Source organism: Leucopleurus acutus (genome assembly GCF_964270905.1).
Source record: "Leucopleurus acutus genome assembly, chromosome: 16".
Lineage (NCBI taxonomy): Eukaryota > Metazoa > Chordata > Mammalia > Artiodactyla > Delphinidae > Leucopleurus > Leucopleurus acutus.
Window position 1 is genome coordinate 40,231,218 of NC_139158.1, and position 20,654 is coordinate 40,251,871.

The 20,654-nt window shown below is 45.2% G+C and overlaps 1 protein-coding gene across 3 annotated transcripts in view; it reads left to right on the plus strand.

The window, feature by feature from the left end:
* Positions 1 to 20,329, plus strand: part of SEC23B (SEC23 homolog B, COPII coat complex component) — a 39,844-nt gene extending 19,515 nt beyond the window's left edge. For all 3 annotated transcript variants that reach the window (XM_082857543.1, XM_082857545.1, XM_082857544.1), the window contains 8 exons: positions 511 to 617; positions 1,774 to 1,927; positions 4,775 to 4,852; positions 7,510 to 7,671; positions 8,505 to 8,591; positions 11,755 to 11,910; positions 12,291 to 12,356; positions 19,895 to 20,329. In XM_082857543.1, the coding sequence (XP_082713669.1) occupies positions 511 to 617; positions 1,774 to 1,927; positions 4,775 to 4,852; positions 7,510 to 7,671; positions 8,505 to 8,591; positions 11,755 to 11,910; positions 12,291 to 12,356; positions 19,895 to 19,984 (900 nt within the window). In that variant the 3' untranslated portion in view covers positions 19,985 to 20,329. The remainder of the gene's footprint in view (positions 1 to 510; positions 618 to 1,773; positions 1,928 to 4,774; positions 4,853 to 7,509; positions 7,672 to 8,504; positions 8,592 to 11,754; positions 11,911 to 12,290; positions 12,357 to 19,894) is intronic.
* Positions 20,330 to 20,654: the final 325 nt, after the last annotated feature.

Consider the following 20,654-nt stretch of genomic DNA (forward strand, 5'->3'; position numbering starts at 1 on the left):
TAAGGTCATCAGAAGAGGAATGGCTTTTGCCAGCCATCATAATGTTGGTGAATTTTTGAGTGTGTCAGTTTTTCCCCAGTATTTTATTTTTTAAAATTCAAATGTATAGAATGATAAGTAGGATCTGTACAGTGAATACCCAAGTATCAACCACTCAGGTTCTCTAACTAACATTTTGCTCTGTTTGATTTGTTACACATCTAGCCATTCCCCAATTCATTGTGTTTGGATGCATTTCGAAGCAAATTGCAGTCACCAGTGTCTTTCATCCCTAAACCCTTCAACGTGTATATCAACTCACGTTCAGTATTTATTTCCATATGGTTCTCTTTTTTGAGGTAAAAGTTGCAAACAGTGAAATGCCCCGAATTTAAGTGGACCATTCAGAACGCATCAAGAATCTTGCGGTCACCGCCATGTCAGTTGTCTTAGGACGAGTGCACAGGCTCTGTGACCGCTTGTGTGGGGTCATGTGCTGACAGTAATGGGTGCTGGCCTCTCATCCTGCAGCACAACGCCCCGATCCCGCAGGGGGGCCGCGGCGCCATCCAGTTCGTCACGCACTATCAGCACTCCAGCACCCAGCGGCGCATCCGCGTGACTACCATCGCCCGCAAGTGAGTGGCCCCGGCTTCCTCTCCGCTGAACCTCTGGCTTTTTGCTATGGAGAGAGAGTCTAACATCTAGTAGTTTATCTCTGTGATTCCGCTGAGTGAATGGTTCTCACCAGCCCTCACTGGCTCATTTGATCAGAGCAGGACGAGGAGGAGGCACTGCCGGCTTAGAAGACTCTCCTTTCAGTAGGAATAAGTTCATTAAAAGTCATTTTTCATTATTTATGAAATAAGTGACCCGTAAATATACCCTCCTTATAAAAGATTCAGGCAGCACATAAGTATGTAAAGAATGGGTTTCTCCCACTCTCCCCAGAGGTAAAATGCTATCACTGTACTGACATGTGACATGTAACTTCACAATCCCATTTCTATGCAGTTATAGACGTGTGTATATTATATACATGATGGCTTATGTGAAGATATTCATAAGATTTTCGCAAGAATGTGTCAAGGGCACCTTCCATGTCAGTGCATAAAAGCCTCTACCTCATTCATTTTATTTTATTTTATTTTATTTTATTTTGAAAAAAAAGTTTTTTGGAAGTATAGTTGATTTACAATATTATATTAGTTTTAGGTGTATCATATAGTGGTTTGAAACTTTTATAGTTTATACTCCATTTAAAGTTATTACAAAATGTTGGCTATATTCTCTATGCTGTACAGTATATTCTTTTAACTTATTTATTTTATACGTAGTAGTTTTTACCTCTTATGCCCCTCTCCCCTTCCCTCTCCCCACTGGTAACCACTAATTTGTTCTCTATATTTGTGAGTCTGTTTCTGTTTTGTTATATTCGTTTTTTTCACTTTTTAGATTCCACATATAAGTGGTAACACAGAGTATTTAGTACTTGTCTTTCTCTGTCTGACTTATTTCACTAAGCATAATATTCTCCATGTCCATTCATGTTGTTGCAAACGGCAGAATTGCATTCTTTTTCATGGCTGAGTAATATTCCATTGTGTGTGTGTGTGTGTGTGTGTGTGTGTGTGTGTGTGTGTAAAAATACAGGAACAGATTATGTGTGCGCGCGCACACACACACACACACACACACACACCTTTGTCATGTATCCATGTCTGTGTCTTATTGGAGAGCTGGCTCTCAGGCCTCTCCCGCATGCAAGCACAGCACTCACTCTGGAATGGTCAGTTGGGCAGATGGACAGAGTCAGCTCAAACACATCGAAGCAGCATTTGACCAGGAGGCTGCAGCGGTCCTGATGGCGCGGCTGGGAGTGTTCCGAGCGGAGTCGGAGGAGGGGCCGGATGTGCTCCGGTGGCTGGACCGACAGCTCATCCGACTGGTAAGCTGGGGACAGTGGCACTACGTTCAATCTTGGTCTCTGGTCTACTTTTGAGAAAACTGTTGTTTAAACCTATTATTTTATACAGCCAGTAAATAAGAATTTTATCAGTGGCTTACCTCATGCCAAACACTAGGCGTTCTGAGAATGATGTAAAAGAAGTGTTAAATATGCATCTCCCCCAAGGGCTCATGTTACAGTTGGGAAGAAACACCACACACAGGCCGTTTAGGTAATGGTACAAATCTGAGTGTGTGTGGGTTGACTTAGATGAGTCCCTGTGTATCCTGTGGTTCTCTGTTTTCCCTCTAGATCTTGGAGGGTTTGGGGGGAAGTAGGGGTCCATGGCCCAGTGACTGTGAGGAGATGCCTGATGTGTCATTCTGGGTCTAATCAGGAGAGAGAAGCCACGCAGTAGTTTAAACGGGGGGAGTGTTATATAAAGAATTAGTGTCACAACAGGGGATTAGAATAATGAGGGATTGGCTAGTAAGAGGTAAAGAGAAGTCTGAAGGATACAGGATAGTATATCCGAGGGGTGCTACTTCCAGGCTGAGGTAGAGCACCCCAGTAAGACCCGCATCCTCCCAGGGCTGATGGAGCCCCACGTGGGGCAGGGCCATGGCTCGTTGGGTCTCTTAGAGCAGAGACATTGCCGTGGTGCCTGCTGGAGGAACTTAGTAGAAATTCACCCTCTGTGGCACCGAGAAAACCGTTCACCAGGAGGCGTCTCAGCAGGGGCGCACGGGGCTGGGGGGCTGCAGGCGCCAGTGCTGCGTGAAGACGCTGCAACCATCCGCTGACCAAGCCTAACGTAGTGCCCTGGCAGGGGAAAAATATTTAAGGGCCCCAGATCCATCTCACAGCCGGCGAAAAGGGTAAGTTTGGAGACACGAAGCAATAAATCAATAATTGAGATACCTTATGATCTTACCGTTTGTAAATTCACAGCACGTGTTAGTGATCAAAGGTCCTGAAAAGCACAGTAACAAAACTTATTTAACTTTGTTTAGCCCTATGTGTGCCCTTGCTGTCCCACAGAATCGTTTTTTCAGGGAATGTCAGCATTGCAAACGTAATTTGAAATTGAGCAGAGAGTCCAAGTGGTTGGCGAAGGCTTCTGGTGGGAAGTGAGCCTTGAGTCAAGTCTTTTTAAAGGGAGTAGAAGGCAAGGCTTGCCAGGTGGAGGACCCAGCACCCACAAGCCTGTGGGGTGGAGCTGGGCATTCAGTTCATGCTGGGGACCCTGGAGAGGCCGCTGTCACAGGTGACCAGTGACTACGGTGGGGGAGCAGCAGTGCAGGTGCAGGTTGCTTGAGCAGTGCCTTGACTGTAAAGTGAAGTCTCTGCCTGGGTGTTAGAGGGGAAGGGTTAAGTGTGGTTCTTAGGCGGGGACTTGAGAGCAGCATGACGCTGTGTTCACACTGCATTCACCGTCCCTGTATAAGGTAAATCGGAGGGCGAAAGGGCTGCTGTTACGGAGGCCAGCGGAGGATTTCACCGGCTCCAGGGAGCTGAGACCAAGGTGGCGGTGGTACAGTTGGAGGGGAGAGAAGCTTTGGAATCAGGCTGTGTGCCGAGAGAAGAATTGACCAAACTTGGTCGAACTATACGTGGAATCAAAAATGAAAAACATTGGGCTTCCCTGGTGGCGCAGTGGTTGAGAGTCCACCTGCCGATGCAGGGGACACGGGTTCGTGACCCGGTCTGGGAAGATCCCACATGCCGCGGAGCGGCTGGGCCCGTGAGCCATGGCCGCTGAGCCTGCGCGTCCGGAGCCTGTGTTCTGCAACGGGAGAGGCCACAACAGTGAGAGAGACCCGCGTACCGGAAAAAAGAAAAAAAGAAAAACATCAACGCTAACTCAAGTTTTAAGTGTGGGCAACTGCAAGAATGATGGAGCAGTGGGAAACAGGAAAGGAGAGCAGCTGTGAGGGGGGAGGGAGGGAAATCCCCTTTTCTAATGTACTAGTTTAATTTATTTTGAATGTGAACTTGCATGTCCAAGGAAAGCCACCCTGTAGTTAGGATAGGTCCTGACAGGAGCTCGGGTCGGAGGTCAGCACTGCATGTGGGGGAGGGATTTGGGTGACTGTGGCCTGGCCGTCATGTCGTGTGTAGCCAAGGCAAGGAGGATGGGAGCAGAGGGCCAGGAACTAACCTCGGAGGAACCCACTGTCGTCAGGAGGAGGTAGGGAGACGGGCTGTCGGATGAGGCAAAGAAAATCAGTCGGAGAGGTGACAGGATGTAGGAAGGCACTGCTGCAGCGGCTGAAGGAGGGGTCAGGAGGTTCGGGGAGTCCCATGGCTCATGGTGGCAGGGAGTTGAGGAAGGTGAGGTCTGTGCAAGGATGCGGTCGGAAGAGGATCACTCCCAGAGATGAGCTCTCTTTAGATGGTGGGCATCTGCCTCCCTGGTGAAATGAAGTATGACATGAAGAGGAAATAAAGGCAGGAAGAGAAAATGTTCAGAGATTTGCCTGTGAGAGGAGGAAGAAAATGAAGTTGTAGAATAATAGAACATTAGGCCTGTCTGTAACTGCTAGGATGTCAGAGTCCTGGAGGATTTTCTTATGGAACAGGCGCCTGAGAAGGCTTCTCTAGCCCCTCGCTGTTGGAGCAGCCTCAGCCGGCATCGCCTGGAAGCTGCTTAGAACGTGGGGCCTTCAGCACCTCTGCCCCCAGATCTGCATTTAACATCCCCTGGGTGTTGGGGGGGGCTGGGCTGGAACTCGGGCAGGCAGGGGCGGAGCTGAGAGTGGGGCATGGCCCTCCTACTCCAGGGAGTTCTCAGGTGACACTCACTTAGGTTTTTTGTGGGTTTTTTTTTCTATTTTCTCTCAATAGTGTCAGAAGTTTGGACAGTATACCAAAGAAGACCCCGCATCTTTTAGGTTATCAGATTCCTTCTCTCTATATCCTCAGGTAAGTAATACATGTTTTTTAAAATAACTAAAGAAGAAAGTGATAGAAATAAAACTCGCTGCTTTCAGGGTCAAGTCAGGACTCTGTGTGTTTTGAGACTCCATTTGGAGGTGATGAGGTCGTTCAGTTCAAGGCCAGACAGTGCCTGAGCCCCACGGAAGACGCAGGTGACACGCAGAGAGCAGGTGCACAGACTGGGGAGAAGGCAAAACAGGGTTGTTGCTTTGAGGCCACAGCACGACCTCTGATTTGTAGAAGTTCTGGGTGGACGGTCGCCCGTGAACATGAACGCAGCAAAATGAGACCGCAGTTACCATGGTAGACATTGTTGACGTGTCTATAGTGGCTGTGCTGCGTCGTGACTGTGAAGACCCGTGCATGACGGGGACCAGGTGTGTGGAACCGTTCAGAGCTGGGAGGGGGTGGTGGAGCGAGGCACCACAGCCGGGGGTCTGGGTGCTGCCTTTTCTGAGCCTCTACCCTCGTCTGTAAGTGTGGCAGCTGGGGCTCAGCTCCGCTTCAGGGGTGAGGCTGGCTGACCCCGGGTCCGCCGCGGGCCAGGCACCCGTTTGGCTTGGCGGCCAGGAGCCAGCTCCGCAGCTGGGCCTGGGGTGTGCGGGTCGGGGCCCTCACAGGTGCAGCTTCCCCAGAACTGGAGGCAGACTCAACCTTTTTCCCCTCCTCCCTCAAGGATGCCTTAATGAGGAATAAGTAGGAAGAAGCAAACTCTCAATCTTAAGTGAACTTGTTAGGACTTTGGTACTCCATCAGGTATTACCTTTTTGAATACTCGATTTGGCAAGTGGACGCAGGCCTCAGTCATGAACTTGTACAGCTTGGACTCAGGGCTAAGGGAGGGGGGCTTCAGAGGTCTCCTCACTGGCCGCTCAGCCCAGAGTAGGGCTCTGCAGTCCCTGCCGTGTGCCTGTCTGTCCTGTGCCCGAGCAGTTGAGGCTGGACAGTGCTGTGGAAAGAGGCCGGGCCCGGCCAGGGTCAGGGCTGAACCGGGTTCCATTGCTGGCTGTGTTGCTGCCGGTCTTGGATGAGGTCCCGAACCTCTTCAGAAGGATGGAGTTGGTCTGGGAAGTGGCATGCAGTCTTTCTAAAGCCGGGGAATCTTTTCTTCAAGAGGAGCCTCTCAACAGCCAGCACAGAGAGCAGACAGACGTGGTGACCCACACCCCTGGGCCCCGAGGATCCGCTAAGGCTCGGAGGGCAGTTTGAAAACCACCAAATTTAGATGATTTCTTAGATTCTTTCTGTTGAAGCGTCTAGCATAGAGGTCCAGAGCCAGGCAGCCTGGAGCAGAGGCTGGCCCTACTGCTCAGTGGCGAGGGGTGTTGGGCAAGTTGCCAGCCCCTCAGTCTCCTTGCCTGTGAACTAGGGGTGGTAAGAGAGCTTTCCTCGTGGCTTGTCAGGGGGACTTGATCATTCTTGTCCAGCGCTCTGTGCCCTGTACGTAGGATGTGCCGAGTATCAGCCTGGGTCATAATTTAGGAACCTACAATTCATTATATTTAAAAGCTTCTCAGGAAGCTTTGTTTGTTTTATTTTTGTCTGCGTTGGGTCTTCAGAGCTGTACGCGGGCTTTCTCTAGTTGCGGCGAGCGGGGGTTACTCTTCGTTGCGGTGCGCGGGCTTCTCATTACAGTGGCTTCTCTTGTTGTGGAGCACAGGCTCTAGGCGCGCGGGCTCAGTAGTTGTGGAGCACGGGCTTAGTTGCTCTGCAGCATGTGGGATCTTCCTGGACCAGGGATCAACCTGTGTCCCCTGCATTGGCAGGCGGATTCTTAACCACTGTGCCACCAGGGAAGTCCCTCTCAGGAAGCTTTGTACTTCTCAAGGCAGGTCATTTTCATCTTCTGGCAGCTTTTTAGCGTGAGCTAACAGCTGCTCTCCCCCCCTGCTCCTTGGGGGCTGGAAGGAATGCATCTCTGTCTGCAGTGGTGACTCCTGGCCTTTTCTCCCTTGAGCTCCTCACTCCCAGCGCTCTGCCTCTGTCTCAGCACTCTGCCCTCTCCTGTGCTGTCACTGTGCCTGGCGTCCCTCCGCTGCCTCTGACTTCTTCTCGCACGTCTTTTAGGCCCCAGTGGCTTTGGGGACACTCCTGCTGCACCTCCACCCCCACCCCATCATGCCAGGACTTTCCTGCGCTGGGGCCCTGAATGCGCCTTTTCCGCACTGGACTGTGACCTCTTCAGAGCAGAAACTCTGCTCTGCGACCTGGCCCGGTGACTCCAGAAAGCAGTGCTTTGCCTTGCCTCTTTCATGCAGAAGCTTTGACATGCCCAGAGGGCCTCCTCTTTTTCTAAAAATTATGTTTATTTCTAATTGTAGTGAAAACCCGATAACATAAAATTGACCACCTTAACCGTTTAAGTGTGCAGTGTGGTGTAGTGTTACGTATGTCTGATTGTTGAGCAGGGAATCTCGAGAACTTTCTCATCTCATGAAACTGAACTCTGTACCATTAAACAGCAGCTCTCCCCTCCCTCCTCCCTGGCCCCCGGGGCTGCCATTCCACTCTGGTTCATTGAACCCAGAGGCCTTGTTCCTAAGGGCTGGGTTCTCCTGTTTCCAGGGCGGGGGCAGGTCTGCTCTCTGGGTGTCTAGGAAGGTGACAGCTGTGTGCATTTGTCTTTTTCTCTGTAAATGCAGTTCATGTTCCATCTGAGGAGGTCTCCGTTTCTTCAAGTCTTCAACAACAGCCCTGATGAGTCGTCGTATTATCGACACCACTTTGCCCGACAGGACCTAACCCAGTCCCTCATCATGATCCAGCCCATCCTCTACTCCTATTCCTTCCACGGGCCGCCAGAGGTAAGGGCCGCTGTGAGTGCTTCTCCCACAGTTGGAATCACCTAATACAGACTTTTTTCTAGCATGTTTACTCTTAGAGCCAAACTGTAAAAAAGAAAACTTTGCGTCTTTATAGTAATTTAACATTATTTCTGAGTATTAAAAAAATGTGCATAGGAAAAAGTCATAGGACGTGTATAATTAGAAAACAATTTAAATGTTCAATAGCAGGAAAATTAAGTAATCTAAGAAATATTCACAAAGTTTATGTAACATAATAAAATCCTTATGTTAAATAAAAAAGTAGAAACTTTTCTAAATTATGACTTTTTTAAAGCCTGTAAGAATTAAAAACTATAAGGAAATAAACCAAAATTTCAATATTTGTTGTTCTTGAGTAGAAATTTTCAAATTTTGCTTAACGAATGTAAGTTTAAGTTACTTTTCTTATTGAAATAAAAGTCATAGTCAAATGTATTTTGTAGGAAACTTTAAAATTTGTATTAAAGGATGTTCTTTTTCATGTAGGCATTGGAGTTCTCTGTCATCTACAGCAGTAGATTTGAGAGAAATGTGTCTCTGATAGAATATGTTTCTAGCACAAAACTGAGAAAATTTGGAATTATTTCTGGTTCCTAGAGCGAAAGATAATAACATTCATCTCACTTCCTAGTTGATGAGGGATTATTTGGAGCCTGTGTTTTCTACAAAGTTGGAATCTAGAACTGCCTAGTCAGGGAGCAGAATGTGGGAATTTGGCACGAAGATGAGACCCTCCCGGCTGGGTGTGGGGTTGGCGGGTGGCCGTGTGGACACCGAGGGAAGACCCATGCCATCTCTCCCTTTTGCTTCAGCCTGTGCTCTTGGACAGTAGCAGCATTCTAGCTGACAGAATTTTGCTGATGGACACATTCTTCCAAATTGTCATTTATCTTGGTGAGGTAAGATGAAGTTAATTTCTTTCTTACTATCATTTTTTACTAATTTACTAATTTTATGACATTTGAAAAAAGAATTTGGGCTTAGAAAACCCACAGTTTATTACAATGAGTATAGTGGCTTTTATGCTAGTGAATAAAATTTCTTTTCAGGACCCGGGAAAAAGGTGGTATTTGTATATTTATTTATTTATTTTTGTGGTACGCGGGCCTCTCACTGCTGTGGCCTCTCCCGTTGCGGAGCACAGGCTCCGGGCACACAGGCTCAGCGGCCATGGCTCACGGGTGCAGCCACTCCACGGCATGCGGGATCTTCCCGGACCGGGGCACGAACCCACGTCCCCTGCATTGGCAGGCGGACTCTCAACCACTGCGCCACCACGGAAGCCCTGGTATTTGTATATTTAGTAATTTTAATATTACTTGCTATATGTAAACGTCAGGTTGTTCTTTTATTTTTTTTAATTTTTATGCAGCTTTTTTTTTTTTTTGGCCATGCTGCAAGGCTTGCGAGATCTTAATTCCCCGATCAGGGATTGAACCTGTGCCCTCGGCAGTGAAAGCGTGGAGTCCTAACCACCAGGGAATTCCCTAATTTTTATACACTATTTTTCTTTTTTGTTTTTTTTTGTGGTACGTGGGCCTCTCACTGTTGTGGCCTCTCCCGTTGCGGAGCACAGGCTCTGGACGCGCAGGCTCAGCGGCCATGGATCACGGGCCCAGCCGCTCCGCGGCATGTGGGATCTTCCCGGACTGGGGCACAAGCCCGTGTCCCCTGCATCAGCAGGCTGACTCTCAACCACTGCGCCACCAGGGAAGTCCTATACACTTTTTAAAGGTTACTTTTCTCATGTTGTACAACACATCCTTGAGCCAGTAGTTTGTACCTCCCACTCCCCCACCTGTATATACACTGCCCCCCACTCCACAGACCACTCGTTTGTTCTCTATACCTGTGAGTCTGCTTGTTTTTTGTTACATCACTAGTTATATTTTTCAGATTCCACATGTAAGTGATATCATACAGTATTTGTCTTTGTCTGACTTATTTCACTTAGCAGAATACCCTCTAGGTCCATCCATGTTGTTGCAGATGGCAAATTTTCATTCTTTTTTATGGCTGAGTAGTATTCCATTTATATATCTACCATATTTTCTTTATCCATTCATCTGTTGATGGACACTTAGGTTGCTTCCATATCTTGGCAATTATAAGTAATGCCGCTATGAAAATTGGGGTGCATGTGTCTTTTCGATTTAGTGTTTTTGTGTTTTACGGATATATACCCAGGAGAGTAGAATTGCTGGGTCATATGGTAGTTCTGTTTTTAGTTTTTTGAGAAACCTCCATACTGTTTTTCAGGTGGTCCTTTTAAATCACTATGATTTATTGCTTTCTGAGTTGTCAGGCAAGATCAGTTTACTTTTCGTCAGTAAGCTTTTTATATTCACACTGTCCTTTCAGAGTTATGTTAGAGTCACTAGTAAATACTGCTAAGTTTGCGACTAGAGTTTTTTCTCTGAGATAATGTGGCCCAGTGAACCTTACGCCAGGTCTGTGGATCCCTAGGATGGCTGTGGATGGTGTTCAGGGCGGCATGCATTTCTTTCTCAAAGAGGTTCATGCCCTAAGGAAAGGAATGGCTCCTCAGGAGAAAATCCTTTAACTGAGTGTTATATTCATGGATATATTCTCTTTTTTGTCTATTATACATTTTTTACCTTTAGTACATTGCTTTAACAACTGACTTGACTTCCTGATGTCTGTATATTAGAAGTGATTTCAAATGTCCTGAAAAGATGTAAATTGTGTTTCAGCATTCTTTAATGCCCTAGAAAGAAATGGTTTTTCTAATACTAACAGGCATTTTATAACTTCAAACTGTTTTCAGCGTATTAACAGCCACTCTGCTAGCCACTTGGCCACAGGTGCCAGGTCGTCAGTAGTGGTTCTAGACTTAAGGCTGGGTGACCGACCAGCTGCTGTTCCCACTGATGCCTTCAGGAGCTTCCTGTGTCTTCAGCTCATCCCTTATAGACATCTCTGACTACAGCCGCTATCCTGTTCCTTTACACGTTGATTGAGCACCTTCTGTGTGCAAGGGATAGGTTCTAAAGATGAAGGCAGATGACCTCGCTCTCACCCTTTAAAAGTCCTAAGCCTTCTGATTGCAGGGGTTCTTATGAACTCTTGGTCCCAAGCAAGCCGATGGGCATTCCCTCCACGCCACCAGCCAGTCAGAAATTAAGACCTGGGAAACGGCGCTGGCGCCGCGGCGGAGGTGAGAGCAGGCTGGTCTCCTGACAGCAGTTCTGTTTCCAGAACACATTCCTCACTTCTTACGTCTTCTTACTCCATTTTCTTTCTCCATTGCTTTCTTTTTTAGTATCCCCCAAGTAACATGTGAAAGCACTTCCGTTTAGTTATAAAGATATATTAATCAGTCAGTGAGTATTTCTTCATTTCCGGCGCGATTAAGGTGTGTTTCCTAACACAGTTGCTGACGGGAATGAAAGAAGGATTGAGACACCATGTTTAGTTGGGGAGACAGTCTTTCCTTTCCACACTTTGGTGTATTGCCTTCTGCTTGTTGCCTAATTAACACACATGCTTTGATTCTTATAGTTTATCTCCACCACCAAGAGGCTTGGGGCCCAGGGGAGCAGGGGTTGGGGTGGAGTCGGTCCCACCCGCCCGTGGGACTGCCGAGCCCTGGAGGAGGGCGTGAGAATTGTACCACCAGGAAAAAGAAAGGACAGTGGAGTCTGTATAGGAAGCCGGCAAACCCCGTTCCCTACCAGGGGTGGTGAGGACGTGAGGGCTAGACCGAGTGATAGCGGGGGAGGTGGAAAGCAGGGGAGCCCAGGGCTCCTTGGGGCACCCGATCCGGGGTGTTTGTCAGTACAGTTAGAAAGGGGAGGGGAGGTGTGGTGGGCACTGACATTTCTGGCGGGACTGTGTAGGTGCCAGTGTCGTGGACGCAGTGCTCGGCTTACTCATGCTCCTGGACAGCTCCACATGGCTCCCCTCGGACACTCATCTCTCTCGACAGAAGACTTCGTCACTGGAAACAAGTTCTGGGTGGGACGTTAGAATGTCAGGGGCGTCAGAGAAGGTTGTCATCACAGCACCTCCATGGTAGTTTTGATTTCTGTTTTGGTGTAGACCATAGCCCAGTGGCAGAAAGCGGGCTACCAGGACATGCCTGAGTACGAAAACTTCAAGCACCTTCTGCAGGCACCCCTGGACGATGCTCAGGAGATCCTGCACACGCGCTTCCCCATGCCGCGGTACATCAACACGGAGCACGGAGGCAGCCAGGTGAGCGAGCCCAGCCCGGCCCTGATGCTCTGTTGGCTTTATTATGCATTCTCATGGCTATAAATCCAAACTGCCCGGTTCGTATCTTATATGGTGACATAAACTGACATACAGGTCAGCTTCCAAATATGACTTCTTTTTAAATGAGTGGTCAGAATATGTTGGTGTAAGGTAGAGGATTGCCAGAATGAAATACACTTCATGTTTCAGGAACCCTAATAAATGGAGAAGCTTTGGGCTTAAACTAAAGAAATGGGTTCCTATGTGGTAAAAAGTTTCTAATTTAACAAAAAAAATGTAAAAACTTTTTTTCTATTACACTAATATTAATGCCACTTTTAATCTTTAAATCTAAATCTCTCTCTCGTTTTTTTTTAAAGGCTCGCTTCCTTTTGTCCAAAGTGAATCCATCTCAGACACACAATAACCTGTATGCTTGGGGACAGGTGAGTAATTGTCAGGTATTTGAGGAGGAGGCCAGGCTGCTTTTTTAAAAACTTGTTTTTAAATTCTACAAATTGGGGAATTCCTTGGTGGTCCAGTGGTTAGGACTCGGAGCTTTCACTGCCGGGGCCTGGGTTTGATCCCTGGTTGGGGAACTAAGATCCTGCAAGCTGCAAGGTGCGGCCAAAAGAAAAAGAAAAGATAAATAAATAAATCTACACATTTATTGAATTGAATCCCTTTTGGCCCAGAGACAGAGTAACTTGGGTATTTTGCTGGGAAGAAAACTTTGAATAATACAGTAATCCTCATTATACATATTTTTGCTTTACAAGGTTTCAGTTATCTGAGGTCGGCTGTCGTCAGAAAATTCCAGAAATAATGCGTTAGTTTTGAATTACACACCATTCTGAGTAGCCTGGTGAAATCTCACACCTTCCCGCTTCCTCCTACCTGGGGAGTGCGTTATCTTTGTCCAGTGTTTCCACACTGTATATGCCAATATTAATTAGCACCTGTACAGGAAAACCTTAGTACGTGCAGGGTTCTGTTCTACCTGTGGTTTGAGGCAGCCACTGGGGTCTTGGAAGCTGCCCACCCTGGATAAGGGGGGACTAGGGACTTCTGTGTAGGCTGGGGGTGGGGACATGCCCTGTGTGGATCCCCTTCTGCAGTACACAGCAGAGTCTGACAGGTTCAGGCCAGAGGACAGAACACTGAACTGTGGCCTCCACTTGCTTCCCTCGGAGACACAGTGGCATTGCCCAGAGTCCCCACACTTCTGTCTCCCCCGGGAGTGCAAGGCAAACACATGGACTCACGCTCACCATTCCTTCTGCCTTCTCTTCACTTTTTAGGCTCCAATTTCCTTCCTTTTTTTTTTGCGGTACGTGTGCCTCTCACTGTTGTGGCCTCTCCCATTGTGGAGCACAGGCTCCGGACGTGCAGGCTCAGCGGCCATGGCTCACGGGCCCAGCCGCTCCGCGGCATGTGGGATCTTCCCGGACCGGGGCACGAACCTGTGTCCCCTGCATCGGCAGGCGGACTCTCAACCACTGCGCCGCCAGGGAAGCCCCCAATTTCCTTCTTTATCTAATTATTCCTAGCATTTATGTCTCCTTCAGATGAGTCTTTTCTTTCATTCTGTTTTCTTATAACATTTTTTGGGAGGTAATTGTAAATTTATATGCAGTTGTATGAAACAATACAGAGAGATCCCCTTTGCTCTTTGCCCAGTCCCCCCGCCCCCCCGTGGTAACATCTTGCAAAACTGTAATACAGTATCATAACCAGGACATTAAGATATGCATTTCCACCAGCACAAGGATCTCTCATGTTGCCCTTTTATAGTTATGCTCACTTCTCTCCTGATCTCCTATTTTCTATTTCTATAATTTTGTCATTAAAAAGTTAACATGTGTTATATACACAGGGAACTGTATTCAATATCTTGTAATAATCCATAATGGAAAAGAATATGAAAAAGAATATATGTATGTATGTATTGCTGAATCACTTTGCTGTACACCAGAAGTTAACACAACATTGTAAATCAGCTATACTTCAATTTTTAAAAAACGGTTACATAGGGCTTCCCTGGTGGCACAGTGGTTGGGAATCTGCCTGCCAATGCAGGGGACGCGGGTTTGAGCCCTGGTCTGGGGAGATTCCCACATGCCGCGGAGCAACTAAGCCCGTGAGCCACAACTACTGAGCCTGCGCGTCTGGAGCCTGTGCTCCGCAATGGGAGAGGCCACGACAGTGAGAGGCCTGCGCACCGCAATGAAGAGCGGCCCCTGCTCACCGCAACTGGAGAAAGCCCTCGCACAGAAACGAAGACCCAACACAGCCAAAAATAAATAAATAAATTTACTTAAAAAAAAAACGGTTACATATATGAAACCACATGGTACGTAAACTTTTGGGATTGGCTTTTTTCCCTCAGCATACTTATCTAGAGATTCATTTAAGTGTCAAATATATAGGTAATTTGTTCCTTTTTATTTGCCGAGTAGTATTCTGTGGTATAGACATACTGCATTTTATTTAATCATTCACCCATTGAAGGACAGCTGGGTTGTTTACAGTTTCTTTTTTTTTTTTTTTGGCTGTGTTGGGTCTTTGTTGCTGTGTGCGGGCTTTCTCTAGTTGTGGCGAGCGGGGGCTACTTTTCGTTGCGGTGCGCGGGATTCTCATTGTGGTGGCTTCTCTTGTTGCGGAGCATGGGCTCTAGACGCGCGGACCCAGTAGTTGTGGCTCACAGGCTCTAGAGCACAGGCTCAGTAGTTGTGGCGCATGGGCTTAGTTGCTCTGCAGCATGTGGGCTCTTCCCGGACCAGGGCTTGAACCCGTATCCCCTGCATTGGCAGGCGGATTCTGAACCACTGTGCTACCAGGGAAGCCCTTGTACAGGTTTCTTATAAACTTTTTTTTTTTTTTGGCCATGCCGCACAGCTTGTGGGATCTTAGTTCCCCGACAAGGGATTGAACCTGGGCCCTCGGCAGTGAGAGCGCCAAGTCCTAACCACTGGACCACCAGGGAATTCCCTGAACATTTATTAAATCTATTTTTATTTCTTTCATCGGTGTTGTGTATTTTCAGTTTCTTTTTTTTTTTGAGTGATTGTGAATGGTACTGTACTTTTAATTTCACTGTCCAGTTGGTCATTGCTAGTACAGATCTTCTTCAGCTTGTGAGGCGATTGCATCCCAATAAATCCATCATAACTTGAAAATGCATTTAATACACCTAACCGTATTTTATAACGAAGTGTTGAATATCTCATGTAACTTATTGAATGCTGTACTGAAAGTGAAAAACAGAATGGTTGTGAGTGTCTTGGTTGTTGACCCATATGATCAGTGTGGCTGGGAGCCACCCAGTATCACGGGGGAGGATCATACTGCATGTTGGTAGCCTAGGAAAAGACCACAATTCAAAATGTGTATGGTTTCTACTGAATGAGTACTGCTTTTATACCATCATAAAGTCAAAAAGTCATAAGTCAGCAACCATCTATATATAGAAATAAAGTTATTTTTGTATACTTGTCTAATATCCTGTGACCTTCCTGAGTCACTTATTACTTTTGGGAGTTTTTTGGTAGATTTCTTGGGATTTTTTACAAAAAAATAGACAGTCATGTCTTCTGCAAGTAGGGACAGTTCATTTCTTCCTTTCCAATCTGAATACTTGTTTCCTTTTGTTGTTCTGTTGTCTATTTTCAGTGTCATTTATATCTGCTCTAATCCTTATTTTCTTCCTTCTGCTTGCTTTAGGTTTATTTCCTTCATTTTCTAGGTTCTTGAGATAGGAGTTTAGATTATTGACGTGAGACTTCTCTTCAGTGTATGCATTTAGTGCTCTTAATTCCCTCTGCAGTACTGCTTTTGCTGTGTCCCACAGGTTTTGATTATGTTGTATTTTCATTTTCATTCAATTTGATATATTCTTTTAAAATTTCTCTTGAGGGTTCTTCTTTGACTCTTGGATTATTTAGAAATATTGCTTAGTTTCCACAGATTTTCTTGTTGTCTTCAGTTAATTGATTTCTGTTTTGATTACATTGTGGTTAGAGGATATACTTTGTATTACTTCAATTTTTAAAAATTTGTTGAAGTTTGTTTTATGGCCCAGGATATGGTCTGTCTTGGCATATGTTCCATGGTCACTTGAATAGGCGTTCTGCTATTGTTGGATAAATTGTCCTATAAATGTCAATTAAGTCCTGTTAGTCGATGGTGGTGTTGAGTTCTTACATATCCCTGCTGATTATCTGTATAGTTCTATCCGTTTTTGAGAGAGGATGTTGAAGTTTCCAACTCTTAATGGTGAGTTTGTTTCTCTTTTGCGTTCTGTCAGGTTTTTGTTCACATATTTTTCAGCTCTGTTGTTTGTTGCATACACACTTAGGATTGCCCTTTCTTTTTGGTGGATTGACCCTTTTATCATTATATGATGTCCCCACTATCTCTGGTAATTTTGTTTGCACTACTATCTACTTTATCTGGCCTTTATAAAGCCCACACTTATCTTTCTTTTATTCTTTTTATTTATGCAAAAAAATTAATGTTTGCATGATATACCTCTTTCCATCCTTTAACTTTCAACCTGCTTCTATCATTATATATTTTTTTAATCTACTCTGCTAAACTCATAATAAATTTGCTTATTTGGACCATTTATATTTAATGTAGTTACTGATACGTTAGGGCTTATTAAGTCTGCCATTTTATTTTTTTGTTTTCTGTGCTTTTCATTTCTGTGTTTTCTTTTTCCTTCCTTCCTGTGGGTTACTTGAACATTCCTTATAATTCCATTTTAACTTGTTCACAGTGGTTTTTTTAGTATATCTCTTTTTGTAGCATTTTTTAGTGGTTATTCTTGGTTGCTCTAGATATTAGAGCATTACATTACATTATGTGTACCTAGCTTATCATGGTCTACTGGTGTTATCTTTTTTACCAGTTCAAATGCAGTATAGAAAACCTACCCCAGTCTCACTTCATGTCCCTTTACCCTCTCCCATTTATGATATAATTGTGTTAAATGTTTCCTCTGTGTGCACCAGACAGTGTTACAGTTTTTCTTCAGCCATAATCTATAAATGTAAGAGAAGATGGAAAACCTCTTATTTTTATCTGTAGTTTTGCTTACTGTGTCCTTTATTGCTTCTTAATACTCCAGAGTTTCTTCTTTTATCTTTTCCTTTCTGTTTAGAAATCTTCCTTTAGCAGTTCTTTTCAGGGTAAGTCTTCTGGTGATAGACTCTTAGTTTTCCTTCATTTGAGAATCTCTTGATTTCCTCTTCAATCCTGAACAATATTTTCTCTGGATATAAGATTCTGTTGACAGTCCTTTTTCTTCGGCAGTTGAAAAATATTGATAAAATGTAATCTTTCTCTGGACCCTTTCAAAATGTTTTCTTTGTTAGTTTCAAATGTTGAAATACCATACGTTTTTGTGTGAATTTCTCTGAATTTATCCTATTTGGAATTTGCCCAACTTCTTGATTCTGTATATTTATGCCTTTTGCCAAACTTGGATAGTTTTCAGTCATTACTTTCTACAATACTTTTTCAGCCTGCCTTGCCTGCCTTTCTCTTTGGGACCTCAGTGACGCAAATGTTAGTTCATTTGTAGTTCCACAGCTCAGTTGGGTACTTTCTATTATTTTTATCTTCCAGTTTATTGACTCTTTTCTCTGTTCCCTTTCTGCTGTTGCATTCAAACTTTTTATATCTTACTGTATTTTTTAGTTATAAAATGTTCATTTGGATTTTCTTTGTCTTATATTTCTTTTCTGATGCTTTATGTTTTCATTTGTTTCAAGTGTGTTCCTAATTGCTTCTTGAAGCATTTTTGTCATGGCTGCTTTAGTCTTTGTCAGATAATTCTAACACCGTCGTCAACTCATAGTGTTAACACCTGTTGACTGTCTTTTTTCTCATTCATTTTGAGATCTTGACTCTTGGTATAACAAGTGATTTTTTTAAAATATAAATGTATTTTATTTATTTATTTTTGGCTGCGTTGGGTCTTCGTTGCTGTACGCGGGCTTTCTCTAGTTGCGGCGAGCGGGCGCTACTCTTCGTTGCGGTGCGTTGGCTTCTCCTCGCGGAGGCTTCTCTTGTTGCGGAGCACGGGCTCTAGGTGCACGGGCTTCAGTAGTTGTGGCACGCGGGCTCAGTAGTTGTGGCTCGCAGGCTCTAGAGCGCAGGCTCAGTAGTTGTGGCTCATGGGCTCTAGAGCACAGGCTCAGTAGTTGTGGTGCATGGGCTTAGCTGCTCCGCGGCATGTGGGCTCTTCCTGGACCAGGGATCGAACCTATGTCCCCTGCATTGGCAGGCGGATTCTTAACCACTGAGTCACCAGGGAAGCCCCATAACAAGTGATTTTTGATTGAGACGTGGACATTTTCATATTTGTTATGAGACTCTGGATTGATTTCAACCTGTTTTGGCTGTCTTTTTGTCACACTGCTCTGGCAGGGAAGGGGGTGGTACATTGTTTCATTTCTGCCAGGTGAGACAGGGGTTCAGGTTTTCCATTGGCCTCTGTTGACACGTGAGGTGGAGGGCGACTTCTTGTTACTGTGTGTGGGGACGGGAGTTCCAGTTCCCCACCTGGTTCCCATTGATTCTCCTGTGGAGGTGGCCTTGTCACTGGTGGGTGATGGTGAAAGTGCTTTCTCTGCACTAAGCCTTCTCTGATACCACCCCAGAGGTTGGGGCGTGGACATCTTATTACTACCAGGTGTGGGGTGGAAGTCCAGGCTCCCTGTGTGGTCTCTGCGGACACCATGGGTGCAGGGAGACTTCTTACTGGCCAGCAGGGATGAAATCCCTGGCTCCATACTTGGCCTTTTCTGATACCACCGTGGTGGGATTGTTGGGTCCCTCAGTACTGCCATGTGAGGGGTGCAAGTCTACACGATCCGCGCAGCCTTTTCTGTCTTGCTAGGCTGCCCTGGTCTTTTGCTAGAGAAAGTGGGCTCTTTTTGTTGTAGTTTTTGTCCGTGCTCAGTAACTGTTGCCAGCTTTTTCAGCTCCAAGTCTGGCGCGCATGCGTGAGGCAAAAAGGAAGCCCTGGGAACTGGCCACTGTGTGGTTCCCTGCATCCCAGGGTCTCTAGTTAATATGCTGTCTTTTCACCACCTTTCAAAGTCTTCTTATGTTTGTTTTATATAAAACATCCAGGGGTTTTAGTTGTACTTAGTTGAAGGAATGAGGAAAAGTACATCTACTCTTTCTTCCCAGAGAAATCCTTTTATAAAACTTTAATCATGCTTATACTTTTTTGATTATAACAGTAGTACCGTTTCATTTTTAGAAGACTAGTATATGTAAAAAAAAATTTTAGAAAGAAAGTTTAAATTACATAGAATGCTACTAGCTAGAGTTAAGTACTTCTGGCTTCTTTCCAGTTAATATAAAAGGTATATATCATGTATATCTGTGTGTGTGCATACGTATATATTTTTTTAACAAATTGGAATCTTGTTAGAAATCAAGGTTTCTATTCAATACTTTTTCCCTTAACGTCAATTGAATCATAAGCATTTCTTGATAGTGCAGAGATCCATCTGTTTAGTGGATACCGATTCACACATTGTGAATACGCTGTTACCAAGCTTCTGTTGTAAGCAGATCATTTAAGAGCATCAAGCTGGTTGCAGCAGGGTGGTGGGGAAGATGAGAGATGGGACGTGTGGGCCCCCAGGAGTTCATGCCTGCTGGGAGCCAGACCCTGGATGAGTCATCAGAACTACACAGTGGGGTAAAGTAGAAGGGCATATGCTCAAAACTGTCTGTAGTGGCAGGAATGACCTGATATGAGTGGATCAGGGAAGGGTTTTGTGAGGAAATTATGCTTTAGTTGAAAAGATTAGCTAGGCAGAGGACGGGGCTGGGTGGCAGGAGTGCTCTTGGCAGACAGACAGCACTTGCTAATTTTGTGAGGGGAAGGGTCCTTAATAATGCATGAATTCCAACCAGCTTCTAAGAAACCTGCCAGTAAACCTTTTTCATTAAACTTCAGGAAACAGGAGCGCCCATCCTGACTGATGATGTTAGCCTGCAGGTGTTCATGGACCATTTGAAGAAACTGGCTGTCTCCAGTGCCTGCTGAGCTGAGGACATGAGAAGGAAATGGAGGAAAACACGGTCACACTGTGCTCACAGTTGTTTGTAAAGGCTTAACGTTCCTTTTACTTTTCTGCTGCATTTTAATAAATAATCAAAAGAAGTGTTATGTAACTCTTCAGATTTTAATTTGCTTGTATTCCTTATCTGTGCCCTTTTCTTTACACCATAAAATTATAAGGTCATAAACGTTTTGGTACCGGTAGATGTTTATATGCTTTTTGTATTCTAACTTTTAGAGTCTGTATAAAATCAGAACTAATGTATTTTGGCAGCTTGCTTACATGAAAATCATAATGATCAGAAAGGAAATAAATCTGGATGAAGAAGCACTGGTTAAAATAATGCTAATACAAATTTGATTTCTGAGGTCTCTGTGTGTTTTAAGTAAATTCCCCAAGAGGTAATTCCTGAACTTAATCTTCATTTACTGTCAAGGATATTGTTAACATTAACAGACAAGGAAAAGTAAGAAATATGTGAAACTTTATTGAGGCAGAGTGGTCTGGAGTGGCACTGTTCCTACCTCACCTGAGATACAGAGAACAGATTGCTGGTCACCAGAGGGGAAGGGGTGGGGGAGGGTGAAATGGGTGAAGGGGGTCAACTGGATGGTGCTGGATGGTGGTGAGCACACTGTAGTGCATACAGAAGTT